Here is a 16,268-nt window from a genome sequence, read left to right as displayed (position 1 = left end):
CTTGATGTAGACAAACTGTAACTGGATTTGGTAGACTAGATCCAGTTGCTGTGACAACTGTATGTATGATTAGGGAGGCTGAGGTTCAACTCAAAAGACCGCCTCTTCACCTTATTCCCCTTGAGCTAAGGACACACAGTCCTCGCCCAATCAGTCTGGTAAGTCTTCAAGGTATACTTCCAAACCTTCACAGACTTCGTTCACCGGCGATCCACAATGACTCTTGGACGCTCAGAACACGACGCCTAACCGGCTAGAGGATTCACAGTCCTCAAGTGTAACAAGTCTTCAGGTCACGTAGACAGAAAGACTTCAGTGATGCCTAACACTCTTTGGCTCTGGGTGTTTTGGGCTTTGTCCTCGCAAGGATCTCTCTCTCAAATGCTTCGGAGGTGGGTTGCTCTTAAACGACAAAAGTCGTGCACTAACTCTGAGCAACCACCAATTTATGGTGTAGGGGTGGGCTGTTTATAGCCAGGAGGCAACCCGACCTGATTTGTCCGAAATGACTCTGGGTCACTAAGGAACTGACACGTGTCTAACGGTAAGATTTCAAACACACGCGGCAGCTTGACTTGGGCTACAAGTTAAGCTGACTCATCCAGCTCTGGATAAGATTTGCTCTCATTGTCTTCGTTCGAAGACACATGATTTGGTTGAGCATCACATCAATCACTTTGACCTTGTTCACTTGGACCCCACTTAACAGTACGGTGGTTCCTATGACTCAACAAAGAAGAAAAGCAAACTACGAAACAACTATGTCTCTGTACTCCATAGTCTTCATACGATGTCTTCTCATGTCATAGTCTTCAATGTGAATCTCTTCACAGACCACCATTGTCTTCAATGTCTTTACACATTTTTATGGGTCGTCTCTGGTAGGTAAACCGAATCAATGAGGGACTACTACATGTGTTATCCTGCAATTCTCACAAACACATTGGTCCCTCAACCAGGTTTGTTGTCAATACTTCAAAACCAACTAGGGGTGGCACTAGATGCACTTACACTGTCCGGCCTAATTCATCTGGCACTGGTGCTTTTACTCTCATGTATGGGTTCATTATATTCACAACTCCTAGTGTGTTTTTCCATTACGGTTGTACTAATTCAGATCGGTTATTATATCTCTCAAAGTTTGTTCATAGCCTTATAGGTACAGAGGCATAGATCGAAGCGCCCCCCCCCCCTCTTCCCAAAAATGGCGCAATTTATTATGTGCGATGCTCTCCACCATATGAACAATAGTTGTCCTCATCAAATTTTGCTGTAGTTGTGAGCAGCAAATCCCTAACTATAAATCTATCTCGCTGGGAGGTTCTATTGCTTGCTTATCTCACTTCACAGTGCTCCTGCAATTTTAAAGCTCATCACCGTGTAGTAGCCGTCATCCGGTTCCATACCACAAACACTGTAGGTTGGCTTTCCTTCCATTTTCCTCCTCCAATAATTACTTTGAACCCGTGCAATTCCGTGGCAAGTTTGGGACCAAAAGCCCAAACTTTGAGAGGTACTCTTGCCTTCTAAATCACATTTAAGAGCTTCCTGTCTTCATTAGGATTGTTACTAAATTGAGCCCTAGAGCTATTGCTTATAAGTTCTGAAATCGCCAAGAAATAGGCACTATAACATAGAATAGTCTTGATTTTTTCATACTACCATGCTATAAAATCATCCCGGTGGCTTGAGGATAGTCCGACAGAGAGGATTGCATATGTGTCATTGGGAAGATAATTTGGTGGATCAATGGCTCATTGTAACTCCGCGTGTTTGTGGTCAATAAGTCAAACACCCATCATATACTTGATCGAGTCAAGTTCGCGGGAACTTTTAGATTTTTCTATGGCATCTAGTTTTTTCGTGAATACACAAAGCTTATGTATCATTCATTAATAGAAGGAGTTGAAAAGAGTACATGTAGGGATAAATCACACAACACGGACGCCAGGAGGCATGTACATGGCACCCGAAGCAGAGAGATAGGGGATGCTTGACCCGAACAGAGGAAACTACACAGTTAAACCCACAAAATCGTGAACAAGAGAAGCGGATCTAACCAACAAGACATCCAACATTGTCAAAGCCAACTCCAAGGACACCGCGGGTGACAAGATAGCGCCTTCAAGAAGGAAAGCGACGCTACTGCCATCCGATCCGGAAAACCGGACCTAGGGTTTCCCCTGAGATCGAAGAGGGGCACACATGAAGGCCATGGCAGCGCCTCCAAGAAGGAAAACGACACCTGCGGGTGTCACCGCTGCCAGCACTAGGAAGCCGAGCAGAGTTTTCTCCCTGGCCTGATACTGAGGTATCCCAAAGCCGCCAGATCCAAAATCTGTGATGAGGAAGCAGCAGTTGGTCGGAGCCGCCAAGTCTGTAGCGTGGTTAGCCGCTAGGAGGTGGCACCTGATGCCACCGAACACACATGGATCTGACACTAGGCAAGGCGTGAAGGCGTACAAGGGTCGAGATGCGGTGAGGCAGAGAGAATCGGCGCAGACGAAGCAACGGCGATCAACGACGCTGACAAGCTAGGACTAGAGAGAGCACAGATCCGAGTTGCCGGAGTCGTAGCCTCAGGACACAAGGAGCCGGGAGAGTTGGAAGGGACGCAACTACCGGATCGCTGGTGCCGAAGCTGCACTGAAAGAGGACACCAGCAAACCACGGACACTGGAGAACGCAGGTCGAGAGACCTCCGAGGCCAGAGTAGCGCCAACAATGCCCCACTGCGAGGCGCCATATAAACACCACATCAACCATCGTATCCTCGACCACCGCCACGCGGAAAAGCCGCCACCACAGCGCGAGGGAGGTGGGCGCCGCCGAAGACGAGGGCCGCCTCCACGAGGCAGGCCCGCGGCCGGCCGCAGCATCCACCTCCACACCCCGACAAGCTGCAACACCAACAGCAAGTCTGGATGCGTCCACGGGGAGGGAGGGGGCTGCAGAGGTGAGCTTCCTGGAGGCCTGCCGGCCAGATCGGCAACGGGAGGGGCAGCCGGAGGGGGGCACCACGCACACGAGCAGTGCATGGGGGAGGAAACAACTCCACCACCACCATGCCCATGACCAGGCCGCGCCTGGCCAGACCGGCAGGAAGGAGGGTGCGTCGGAGGGGACCAGGCCGCCCGAGGACGGGTCTTGGGGAGGGAGGGGCGCAGCGCGCGAGGGGGCAGGGGGAACTGCTCGGCTGCCACCATCCTAGGGACCGGCGCGGCTTCGCCGGTCGTCCCTGCGGCAGCGTGGGGAGGGAGCGAAGGGAGAGCTCCCGGCAGCGGCGCGAGTTACCTCCGTGCCGCCAGCGTCGAGCGCTCCCGTACGACATCTAGTTATCTCTAGTTCTCTACCCCGAGTGAGTTCTCCAAATGGACTTTCTTCTTAACAACTCGATCTCATTACATATACCATGCCAGCAAGGAGACGAGTTGCGAATAAATGGATTATCGATCAGTCCTCTGCTGGGGTAATATTTTGCTCATGCCTCTGTAATATTTAGGTTTCGTCAATTTGTCTCAAGCCATCCAGTGAACCTTCCTTCGATCATATTCATCGCCCCACCAAAAGTTACGAGTGAGCTTCGCTGATTCCTTGCACAACCCACACGAGAACTTGAAAATGATCGTGGCATACGTTGGGAGGGCTTGCACCACAGACTTGATAAAGAACTTCCTTTGCTGCACGTGATAAATAATATCTCTTAGACCAATCTGAGCATCTCTTTAGGAACTTATATTTAATAGGCTGAAACTTTTCCTGTTCTAGACATTTCTCCTTGAAACCAGCGGACTAGACGTTCAAAACTTGTATCACACTAAATGGACATCATGATGCAGATAATAGAGTACGAGATGAGTCAAGATATTTTGATGTTCCATTCAAGTTTTTCAAATACATCTCTTGACTGTATTCATTTTATTCTACCATATCATAAGTGTTGGTTGTTTTCACATCAAGTTACTGTATCATGTAAGAGCAGTTCTGCAGGGACGACACGTTTCCAGCCGAAATCTGGACGATGGATCAAATCATCCGATTTAAGATGGACATTGTCCAGATTTGTCCATGCAGTGTCTTGTGCGGAGTACTTTCGATCATGTAATGTCTGTTAATCATTTTGTAATTTTAGCACGAACGCAAATGATCATGTTTAAAATTCAGAATTTGCGCGCACATACTTGCATCCATTTTCTACATGCATGAATTTTGTTCATAAATTTTTGGAACATAAGTGAGGCGGTTTTTGCCTAAAGTCCAAATGAAGATCATATGTACTCCCTTCATAAAGAAATATAAGAGCGTTTATAGATCACTAAAGTACCTAGGTTCCAAAGGTCGACGGGAGGGAGAGAGATAAACGGCAGAAAGGCTGGAGACACGTATGACATGTCAACCGGTTGAGGGCTGAGTGCGTCAGTAGGAGAGCTGAATAATTTACCTCCCGGTTCACAGGGGGTGCATGCCATGCTACATCAAGTACTGCATGGTGGCATCAAGTATTTGAGGTACATATTCATCGCCCCACCAAAAGTATTCATAGGGGATGCATGCCATGCTACCTGCATGCCATCCATTCCCCCGAAAGAGGAACACCACCCACATCATCAGTACTGTATTTGAGGTACGCATGGTCGCATCAAGTGTGTGTTCTTGCGGATCCTAGAGGGATCTGATGTTGTTTTGCGCGCACACAAGGTTGTCGTGTCGATGTAACTGAAAATATAAAATGCATCCTTTTCATTACTGCAGAAACATGGAAAACATTATGAAGTACTCCCTTTGGAATCCATTTTGGGACGGAGGGAGTACCTTAAAACAGGAAATACATTTGGAATCCATGCAAATTTTCATTTACATGTGATTTTTATTCGGTCTTTGTACTGCAGATGTGCAAATGTTACAATGCTTTCCAAATATAAAAGGTCGTCATGGCGGTCTTGCAAGGGTACTGTCAAACATATGTGCCGTGGAACCAAGATGGGACAACCCTGCAAAATTGGGAAGCAAATAAGAACAATACTTCTGGAGGTCACAACAGTTTAAAAGATCAAGCAAAGTGACAGCTAACTGGAAGGAAGGAAACTGAACTTTTCAATCCCAACACCCAAAGTGTATTATCAAGAGATAGGAAACAAAGGGGGCAGCCCAGAGCAAGAGATAGGAAACAAACTGAAAAAAAGAGCCTAAATTACCACAGAGCCACTAAAAGGAAACAAAACAATAGGTCCACACTGCACACCCAATCTAATTGACTAATTCATTTAAAGAACACATTAAAAGAAACCTCTCACAAGAAATTCAAGCACCAGTGAGAAAAGTATTCATATGATCTGCTTATCTTGAAAAAGAAACCAAAATTTCCAGTTTGAAATAAAAATGCTATTATCATGTACACTATATTGTTCTAATTCAGATACGAGAGATAGGTAAGTTTATGCACTATGAATGCTGAAACTTTCACGATATCTATACAAGAAGAAACATACAGAGGGTACAACTAACAAAACAATGAAGAATTTCACCTGCAGAAAGACATTTGACTCATGTGGTTCTCTTGTAGAGTTTATAGGTATATCATAATAAAAAATGAACACAATATCATAATAAAATTATTACCAAACATCAAGGGTTGTATGAAAGGAGCCTCAAGAATTCTACCTATTGTGACATTTGCGGGTCTCCTAGCAGGTTGCTTGTAAAAAGTTACTGATGTAGGCTTGTGCAAGACTTTCTCCAAGCTTTATTTGTGCTTCAGTGGTAAGATGCAAATTATCTTCGTTCAAGGGCAGACCAATTGCATCCACAGTTACAACATTCAGCAAGTTAATGCTAAGCTGAGCCTCCCTCACTTTTTCAATGTTCCTTTTATTCCCAGATGCGAGAGCAACCTGTTTAGTGCATACATAATCTTGAGAGAAATGGTAATCTTCATAGCAAATAATATCAGAGAAATGAAAATATGATCACTTGGCAAAGCAACCAGCATTTTTGTAAGAAAGAGTGAAATCAATTAATGAAAGATTTAAGGTGTTAGATAAGAATATATTATTTAAGTAGTTTTAGAATAAACCATTTTTTTACTTGAGGATATAAAATTGGTGAAATAAAATACACACGTTTTCATGTCTTGAATCACATCTTGTGGTTTATTTTCGTGAACCAATAACATCAATTTAAACTAATCTGATCAGTAGGGAAATGAAAATAGAAGTTAGTTTGGATATACTTATGATGTTAAAATACCTGATTGTAAATCCAAAAAAATTACAACTATGCATATTAATGGCTTGAGAAAGTAAGCAATTACTACACAGCTGCCTGCCTGTACGTTTTTCAAACTGAAACGAGACAAACAATTGTATGCTTCCTTGTCCTCCATCTACAACCAATGTGTATTCACAAGTCCATCTTTTATTTTTTAAGTTCTGATTCTTTTTGCTCATATAGTGGTCTATTTTTCATATTATGCCAATAACCAGACTGTGCCATGGTGTCAGGTCCGAGTGAGTCAAAAAACCTTTGAATTCAGCATTATTCCAAGACTCCTATTTCAAAGTCTATCTTTTAAGGGGAAAATGGAAATAAAAGTAACCCTTCTTTTCCCATTCCCTCTCTATTGCATGGGTGGAAGAACTAAAATAGAGGATTCTGGAAAAAAAAAAGGACCTTCAAAATCAAATTTTATGTGTAGCGCAAAGGAGTTGCGATTTCTTCTTATTCCTATAGAACATCTAGTAACAAGAATATGAAATCGTAAATAGCGTACCATGTCATTACCGAATCCACGTAACCCAGGATAAGGAACTAAACTATACAATTTTAGAGTTGAAGGAATAGGTTTGCCTGGAAGTATAGTTGAGGGACCAAAATTATACTTTTTACTGGCTGCAACAACCTCCATAAGAGATTAGGCTAGACGTGTATTGTTCATCTCGATTGGCTTCGCAGCTGGTGTTTGGCCAAGGTGTCCCGCTTCTTGCATTATGCTTGCTTCTCCTATTAATATAAACATGTGCAAATATTGTTTACGCATGTCTAAAACTTGTTCCAAGAACGGGTATCTTAATCGTATCAGTGGAGCCACTTACTTGGCATAATGCTGCATACAGAACACCATGTATGAATTTTAATCATATATAACTAAATAGTTGATCCTCACTGACCTATTTATCTCAACATGCACACATGCCACCATGCATGAAAAACACCCACCTCAATAATTAATACACTAAATCATATATTCATATTCCATACAACAAAATCCATCAAAATATATTGCAATAATTTCCCGTAGCAAACGTGTGGGGTATCATCTAGTTAATTAAGTCTGTGTCTGCTGTGTCTGCCCATCATAAAAAAAAGGAATCATGCTGCATTACTCATGCAGGACTGTAATTAAGTATTCATAAAAATTACGCATATGATTGCTCTCTCTGTTCAGAAACATAGGACACATTTTGACTCTTACAACTACAGCTTTGAACAAAAGTTAGTTCATTAATAAAGTTTGTATTCAAAAGTATTTTCTTATGGCTACTATTTTGTAGTAGTAGTTAACAGAACATTGAGCAAAGTTTATGGTGAAAGTTTGACCATAGACAATCAAATTTTCTGAATGGAAAGAGTAATACTTCATCTTCACGTGCATTGAACAATAGTTATCTACCCGAGTCCCCCGCGTCGCCCCCCGGTCGGGCGACTCAGGCGGAGACCCTAAACCTAGCCGCCAGGCCACCTCCATCCCCGTCCTCCCCTCCGTCGCCGCTGGAGGAAGCCGCCGGGCGAAGCCCCGGGCGACCGACGGCGGTGGCGGAGGTCCTCTTCCATCCCGCACCGAGATCGGGTGAGGCGGGTCACTGTGACGCCCCGAGACCGATGCTCGAGAAGACTTCCATATGTTCCGGGTTTCGCCGTGTATTTCATTTGTGCCAGCCCTTTTATTTTTGCATTGCATCATGTCATTTGCAACTCAACTAAATAAATTGCATAGATCGTTGATCTATTTAAACCGAGGGAATTCACGTGGTGATTCTCTTTACAACATATATCCCAATATTAGGGAGCTATGATAAAAATTATTCCATTTATTTGGAATTAACCATAACACACTTGCAAATATTCCCCGTGTCTTTTCTACTTCAAGTTTGACTTCAAAACCTTGCCCGCTTTTCTCTTCCCTTTTGTCGAGGTTCCTCCAAAAATTTCAACATTTTTGGACACTTCAAAACCCAAGTCCCAGTTCAAACCATTTGAATTAAATTCAAATGAGTTTGAATTTAAATCTTGCAATCTTGCCACTCCAATTTGCTTGGAACGAGCACTTTTTCGTGAGTCCAGAAAAATTAAACCCTTTCTCAAATTCCTTCCCTAATCCTTACTTTTCTCTCTTTTCCTTCCTTCCTTTTTTTTCTCTTCTCTCCTCTGTTTTGAGTAGAGAGGTTATGGGGGAGAAGAGAGCCCAGCCAGGCAGGCCCATCTGCGCTTAGATGCTTCCCTCTCCACTGGGCCTCCCTAGGCCTATTCCCGCGCCGGCCCACCTACCCTCCTAACCCTAGCCCCGACCGGATCCCTCTGACGGATCCCATCTTCCCTCGTCTCCCTCCTCTCGCCGCCAAGAGCCCCTGCTCCCGATTCCTCATCTCCCCGTTCCTTCCCTGCGCCACATGCACGTACACATCAAGCATCAGGAGAGCCTCCGCCGCCCTGTACCTTCGTGCCCCGCCGGATCTTCGTCCTCTGCGACCCGGACGACCGGCCAGAGCCGCCATCTTCCTGCGCCTCGCCCCGACTCCCTTCGGCTTCCTCGCCGGGGGCCGCCGCCGCGGCCCTGCTGGACTTCGGCGACCCGGAGCGCGGCGCCTCCGCCCTGCTGCTCCGTTCATGAGCTCCGCCGGACCGTCCTGCAGCCTCGCGCGCCGAGTTCCCGAGCCCCCTCGTCCAGGAGCTCCACGAGGAGAGGAGCAACAACGCCGGAGCATTGGCTTCGCCCGCTGCTTCTCTGGATGCCGCGCCTTAGCGAGCTCCTTCGTCCCCTCCTCGCGCCGATCCCCATGGCCATGGCACCGCCGGTCTCCATGGTTTGCCGCGCCCCTGCCGGCCTCTCCTTCCTCGCGCCGCACCACCAGACCCGGCGCCCGGCCACGTCGCAGCCCCTGCTGCCGGCGACCTCGCCTGGACCCGTCAAGCTCCGCCGCCCAACCTGCATCATGTTGTTCATCGTAGTCCCTCTGCTGCTCCCCGGTGTCAAGTCTACTGCTGCGTCATCGTCTGCATCCACCATGGCCTCACCTCTGCTCGAAGCAGATGAACAGCAGCGTCCGCCGCACATTTCCTTTGCATCGTCACGCCCGCGCCAAGTCCTGTTTGTGGATTTCGTCAAGTTCGAGCTTCGTTGAACGAGGGCTTTTGCCTTGCTCATTTTGGGACGCGACAAGTTCCTCTTCGAAAGAACGTCTGCATGATGATCTGACAAGTACCGTGGCACCTTTCATGCGTCAAGTCCATCTCCGAGGATTTCACCAAGTACCACGACGGCCGTTATTCGTCAAGTACCCCTTCGGATCACCAAGTTTTGGCTGCCATTGTCGTGAACTGCTTTCGAAACGTGTATCACTAACGCCAAGTACTAGTTCTATGAGGACCGCCAAGTTTGTGTTCCATCGTCTCCAAAATCGCCAAGTACCACGTCGATACGAGAACAACTACCCTCGACGTGCATTTTGCCAAGTACCACTACCGTCGACCTCCGAAGAACAGGGTTTTGCCGAGTACCCCTTCGTTTTGTCAAGACCATCAAGTCCCTCGACGACAAGTGCACGACTACGCGGATTGTACCAAGTACCCCTTCGTTTCGACGAGACCAGCAAGTCCAAAGAATACCAAGTTCGACGACGCTCTCCGCCCGAACGACTACCGCCGACGCGTACCTCTCCGTCGCCGTGGGTTTCGTCAAGTTCAACAGTGAACCCCGAAGCCCTCGGATTCGTCAAGTCCGAAGGTGCAAGTACCACTCCGAACCATGTACATCGACCGCCGCCGAAGACCCGTGTAAAGCGAACGTCAAGTTCGACTACCGTCGCGTGAACCGCTACTTCCACTATGAACGTGAACGACTACCGTCGCGGAACAACTACTTCCTCTACTTCCCTCGACGAACTCGAACCATCCCGTTTGCACGCTTTGAAGGTATAACCGCCGAGAACGAACGTCCGAGAATGAATGCTTGTGTCGTATGGGGTGCACCCTTTGTCTGCACCGTGTCTGATTTGTCACTCGTTTTCCATGCCACTAACCCATGGGAACCCGGTAGTCAGGATCACCCCACCATCTTTTGCATGCTCCCATCACTTTTCCTTTTGCATCGGTATTTCCATGAGCTACCGAAACCGTTATCATTGCCGTGGCACTCCCTTTCTTTCCACCACGGTGACAAAAGCTTCTTAATATGCTCTTATCAACATTTTCATAAATATTGCATAAAACGTGCATGTCATCCGCATCATGATAACAACTTCAAGAATGTTTATAATTGTTGTTTCCATCAAATTTCTATATGCATGTGGGGAATTACCGGATTTGTTGTTTGTTATATCCGGCCCCATTTAAACTGTTTAAATGGTATAGTTTTGTTATGCTTCACCTCTTGCCATGTTAACCAACATTTAATATTGTTGAGAACTTAAACGGGAGAGAACTAAATAACTGTTGTGGTGTTCCGTCAATATGCAACTCGTTGCATATTGAGCTCCACTTAACTTGTAGTATTGCTTGAGCACTTTGCCATGCCATGCTTCATTAAATCGGACATGCATCTTAATTGTTTGTGCATCATGCCATGATTATGTCGTGGGTGGTTACTATGTTGTTTGCTTCTTTCCGGTGTTGCTTCTTCGGGTTAGTTCCGATAACGTCGCGTTTGTGAGGAACCATTCGACTACGTCCGTTTGTCTTCTTCATGGACTCATTCTTCTTCCTTGCGGGATCTCAGACAAGATGACCATATCTTCGAAATCACTTCTATCTTTGCTTGCTAGTTGCTTGCTCTTTTGCTATGCCTATGTTGCGATACCTACCACTTGCTTATCATGCCTCCCATATTGTTAAGCCAAGCCTCTAACCCACCTTGTCCTAGCAAACCGTTGTTTGGCTATGTTACCGCTTTGCTCAGCCCCTCTTATAGCGTTGTTAGTTGCAGGTGAAGATTGGAGCTTGTTCCATGTTGGAACATGGATATTTTGTTGGGATATCACAATATCTCTTATTTAATTAATGCATCTATATACTTGGTAAAGGGTGGAAGGCTCGGCCTTATGCCTGGTGTTTTGTTCCGCTCTTGCCGCCCTAGTTTCCGTCATATCGGTGTTATGTTCCCGGATTTTGCGTTCCTTACGCGGTTGGGTTATAATGGGAACCCCTTGACAGTTCGCCTTGAATAAAACTCCTCCAGCAATGCCCAACATTGGTTTTACCATTTGCCACCTAGCCTTTTCTTTCCCTTGGGTTCTGCAGACTCAAGGGTCATCATTATTTTAACCCCCCCCCCCCCCGGGCCAGTGCTCCTCTGAGTGTTGGTCCAAACTAGAGCCCCTTGCAGCGCCACCTCGGGGAAACTCGAGGGCTGGTTTTAGTTGTACGGACTGCTCATCTGAGTGTGCCCTGAGAACGAGATATGTGCAGCTCCTATCGGGATTTGTCGGCACATTCGGACGGTGTTGCTGGACTTGTTTTACCATTGTCGAGGATGTCTTGTAACCAGGATTCCGAGCCTGATCGGGTCTTCCCGCTAGAAGGAATATCCTTCGTTGACCGTGAGAGCTTGTGATGGGCTAAGTTGGGACACCCCTGCAGGGATTTAAACTTTCGAAAGCCGTGCCCGCGGTTATGGGCAGATGGGAATTTGTTAATGTCCGGTTGTCGAAAACCTGAAGTTGACCTTAATTAAAATACATCAACCGCGTGTGTAACCGTGATGGTCTCTTCTCGGCGGTGCCCGGGAAGTGAACACGGTGTTGGAGTTATGCTTGACGTAGGTTGTTCTAGGATCACTTCTTGATCATAGTTTCTCGATCGTGCTTTGCCTTCTCGTCTCGCTCTCTTTTGCGTATGTTAGCCACCCTATATGCTAGTCGCTTGCTGCAGCTCCACCTCATACCTTTACCTTACCCATAAGCTTAAATAGTCTTGATCGCGAGGGTGTGAGATTGCTAAGTCCCCGTGGCTCACAGATACTTCCAAAACCAGCTTGCAGGTGCCGATGAGACCGTGCAGATGACGCAACCAAGCTCAAGGAGAAGCTCGTTGAAGATCTTATACTTTGTGTTGTTTCGTTCTAGTTGATCAGTAGTGGAGCCCAGTTGGGGTCGATCGGGGGCCTTGTCGCATTTGGGGTTCTTCTTTTATTTTGGTTCCGTAGTCGGACCTTGATTGTATTTGGATGATGTAATGCTTTATTCATGTATTGTGTGAAGTGGCGATTGTAAGCCAACTATGTATCTTTTCCCTTATTGTATTACATGGGTTGTTTGCGAAGATTACCTCACTTGCGACATTGCTTTCAATGCGGTTATGCCTCTAAGTCATGCTTCGACACGTGTGAGATATAGCCGCATCGAGGGTGTTACAGTCACCTAATGGCGCCGGGGCGCTTCTCCCGGTCTGGGTCGTGGCGGCGCGGCGGCTCGCCTCCGGCGACTGCGCAAGGCAACGGCATGGTGGTGGGCAGAGGCGACGGAGCTGCAGGGCGACGTGGAAGAGCGGATGCTGCTGGCTGCTCGGCACGTCCGCATGGTCACGGCGGCCATGGCTGCGGTGGCCGGCGGCTCGGCGACGGCGATGTTCGGCCTGGATCCCGGGGCGGCGGCCCTGGAAGGTGGCGGCCGGTGAAGCTAGGGCCTCCCGCGGCGGCATGGCGTGGTACTGTCCCTATCCAAGGCGGATCTGCACTGGCGATCTGGTGGCGTTGGCTCTTGATTGGTTCGGATCAGAGACAGTGACGAGCGTGCAGGATCCCTCTCGGCGGCTCTCGCGGTTTGCTGAGTTGGGGTGGCGGCCGTCCTCCCAGGCTCAAGTGGTGGCACACACAGGCAGTGGCCAGTGTGCCAGGGCTCCCACGGTGGCAGTGCTGCTGTGGATGGTCGCCGGATCTGGACGGCTAGATCCGGGGCTTTGAAGGCGGTCTGGACGGTGCACAAGTTGTCGGTTGGATTTTCTTGGGACAGACCCTTGGCATTGTTTCCTTCATGAAGGCATCATCAAGGTGAAGCTCTCAACTCCTCCTGGTACCTTCGGGGGAAACCCTTGATCAGTTGATCAGATGATGGCGGCGCTCTTGTGTTGCTCCCTCCTTGGGGGCATCATTCTTGGAGGTGTACATTGGCTCGAGGGACCAGTGGACGGTTTTAGTGGTGGAGCGGCGTTTCATGTCATGCGTCGACAATGTGGAGTCTCGGCGGTGGGGCGGGGCAGGGTCTCGGTGATGGATGTATGATGATGGACGCGCGTAGGGAGGTGGCGTTGTCTGGCACCGTGGTGGTGTTGACGGCAGGACTGACAAGGTCAATGTGTCAGTACCTGCTCTGAAGATGGACCGATGGAAGACAACGGCGGCGGCGGCGGCTGAGAGTGCGCCGGACGGATGTGTGCCCTAGACCCGACAATGTGGCTTGGTTGGGGCCTCCGTCTTTAGCTGTTAGGCTTTGGTGCGAGGTCTGTTTGGTATTCAACTCGGACAATCGGCACCCCTTCATCAAGTGGATAGGAGTACCGACAGATGTTGCCAAGATGATTGCTTCAGACTTACCGATATATTACTTTATAAGGTCTTTGCGAATAATTAATAAAATGGTTGCATGCATCTCCCAGAGGCCAGGGGTCATCCTCCTTTTCAAAAAAAAAATCTTCACGTGCATTACTATTTTTCATAAAATTACTATTCATTTGTCCAAAATTGCTAGCGTGTGTGAATGCCCAGATTGATGACCAGTTCAGTTTCTATAAACTTCAGTTCACAACAGCCATGCCAAAAATGAAGACAAAATACACTATTTACCGAGCGCGGCGATCACCTGAATGAATGGTAGGTGCGGCATCCCAAGATCTGCCCTGATATTTGCTATCAGCCTCTCCACGTTCCCCTGGTACGCCGCCGTTTCGGCATCGGACTCTGCATCGCTCTCCCCCTGGTACCACAGCACGGCCTCGATCTCGCCGCACTCGGTCGCGGCGCGCGCGCGCCGCACCATCTGCTCGTACAGGTGCTCCCCGCGGGCCCACTCCCGTATGGCTGTGCCGCCGACGGCGCACGGTACGAGGCCGACCCCAGCGGTGCCTGGGGGCTGCAGCCGCGGGAGAATGGCGCGGGCGAAGGCCATCCCGGGGCCGACGCCGCAGGTCTTGGTCGTGTCGATGTCGGCGTGCAGCGGCTCGAGGGCCTCCTCCCATGCGAGCGCGGCGGAGAGGCGGAGGATGGAGGGGTCCGGCGCGCACTCCGGCGGCACGACCCCGTCCCACCTTCGGTGGTGCACGCCGCCGCGGCCGGCCATGTTGCTCTGCCCTGAGAGAAGGAAGATGCGCATGACTGCGGGAGCAGCGCTGCGCCAGCGGCGAGGAAAGTGTGAAGAAGAGAAGACTGCGGCTTCAAGCGTTAGTTGCAGGTTGTTTATATTAGACGTGAAACTGTCCGGAATAACAAACCGTTAAAATTTCAGCACTCAGTTCCAATCTAGGAACCATACATTTGAGCACACAACTCGTACACCAATCTAAAATCTCATAAAAGAACTTAGATGGTTGATTCTGTGGGCAGGTGATTCTGTCGGCAGTTCTCCAGAATCATGGCGAAAAGAATTGGCCCTTAGGTATCTCCAAGGGCAACCCGGCAAAAACTTCCTGCGTCTGTTCGCAGATAGGAGATCAGTCTACAGACATGAATATGGAAGGCAGTCATTCAACGCTAGCAGCATACATTTTAAACCGCATTTTAACTAACCGGGCGAAATTCATTCAAATCGGCTGATATTCATCTAAGTTCGGATAGAAAATAGCACAAATCATTCACACATAGCATGCAAATTAAGCCCGGTACAACAATGTCTCAAATTCGACTAGATCCCGGATGTCCAACAAGTTTTTGAGGATCAAGTCCTCCCACACATATTTCCCCTTCAGCTTCATCCAACAGTGTGTGCACCTAAATGGTCGTCTCGCTGACCTGTGGTACGGCACGACGGCATGTGCGGGCTACATATAATGTGTAGATCAACATTGAATGAATGAATGAATCAACAAGTTTAGCAAAAGAAAGTAAAACTTACCATCTTTTCATGCCTGCGTGCAATGGTGACCTTGCCTCGAGCTGCCTGATCAAGTTGTAGTACTTGATGACGCTGACCTAGATAGCGTACCAGCGATACGACAACGACCTCATGTTGCATGGTCGCATGATGTACACGTCGTAGGGCGCAATGTGGTTTCCTGCGTGAAACTTTTCATGCACTTGCTCCCAGAAGGATGGCCATCTGGTCTTGCCTATGAAATCCGCGGATACAGCCAGTCACGCATCGCACAACAACTCATCCTTGATGGTCGAGTAGCTCACCATCCTTCGTACTCTAAAAACGACATAGCATTTGAAAATAAGCTCAATGACATTTGACCGAACACCTGCCGGATGTGGTGTTCGCCATGGAGGTCGTCGATAAGGGCGGAGTGTACTTGGGTACAAATAGCTCCAGAGCTGAAAGCTCCGTCTGAACGGCGAGCGGTCACGTCGGTGCAGGTTGCGGACATCCAACAATGCCTCTGTGGCGGCCGGAGACGAACAGCAGCGGCGGCGGAGGTGAATGGTGCAGATGCAAAGCAAGGGGGGAAAGGGGCGGAGTGGAAGGAAATGGGACCGGGAGGGAGATTGGGTGGGCCGAGGGTGTCGGAGTCCTGCGTTTGGGGTGTCCGGACTCCCGCAAACCTCCCACACTTTTGTCTCTAATTTGCGGGAGAAATCGTGTCTGAACCGCCCCGCGGACCGATACAGGTCGGCGCTGGATGCCTTCCGTGGTTCGGACATCATGGTTCAGATGATTGCGGGAGGTTTACTGGTCCACCTTGGAGATGCCCTTAGTTTGGAGAGGAACTTGGTGATGAAGTTGTAAGGCAAACTTCAATGCATGACTCATTTGGTCCGCGCGTGTCCATTTAAATTGAAACGGACAAAATCACGGCCCAACGCGGTGACCCAAACGGACAGGCACCCGTTTTTCGTTCGTCTACGA

General features: G+C 48.4%; 1 protein-coding gene across 1 annotated transcript; it reads right to left on the bottom strand.

The window, feature by feature from the left end:
* Positions 1-4,723: 4,723 nt before the first annotated feature.
* LOC125531253 (carbohydrate esterase, putative (DUF303)) lies at positions 4,724-14,661 on the bottom strand. Its single transcript, XM_087544043.1, has 3 exons — positions 14,067-14,661; positions 5,662-5,891; positions 4,724-4,991 (listed from the first exon to the last, which is right to left on the bottom strand). The coding sequence occupies exons 1-2, from the start codon at positions 14,574-14,576 to the stop codon at positions 5,685-5,687; spliced, it is 717 nt and encodes a 238-aa protein (XP_087400169.1). The 5' UTR covers positions 14,577-14,661; the 3' UTR covers positions 4,724-4,991; positions 5,662-5,684.
* Between the last annotated feature and the right edge of the window lie 1,607 nt (positions 14,662-16,268).

Source organism: Triticum urartu, chromosome 2A (genome assembly GCF_056163025.1).
Source record: "Triticum urartu cultivar PI428250 chromosome 2A, HENAU_Tu73, whole genome shotgun sequence".
Taxonomy (NCBI): Eukaryota; Viridiplantae; Streptophyta; class Magnoliopsida; order Poales; family Poaceae; genus Triticum; species Triticum urartu.
Note: the sequence above shows the minus strand (reverse complement) of the source record. Positions and strands in the feature narration are given on the sequence as shown.

Excerpts from the sequence above, each read along its gene's own strand:
- LOC125531253 (XM_087544043.1), bottom strand. The coding sequence starts at position 14,576 with ATGCGCATCTTCCTTCTCTCAGGGCAGAGCAACATGGCCGGCCGCGGC. Across the intron at positions 5,892-14,066 it reads CGCACCTACCATTCATTCAG|GTTGCTCTCGCATCTGGGAA; the intron begins GTGATCGCCGCG and ends TGCACTAAACAG.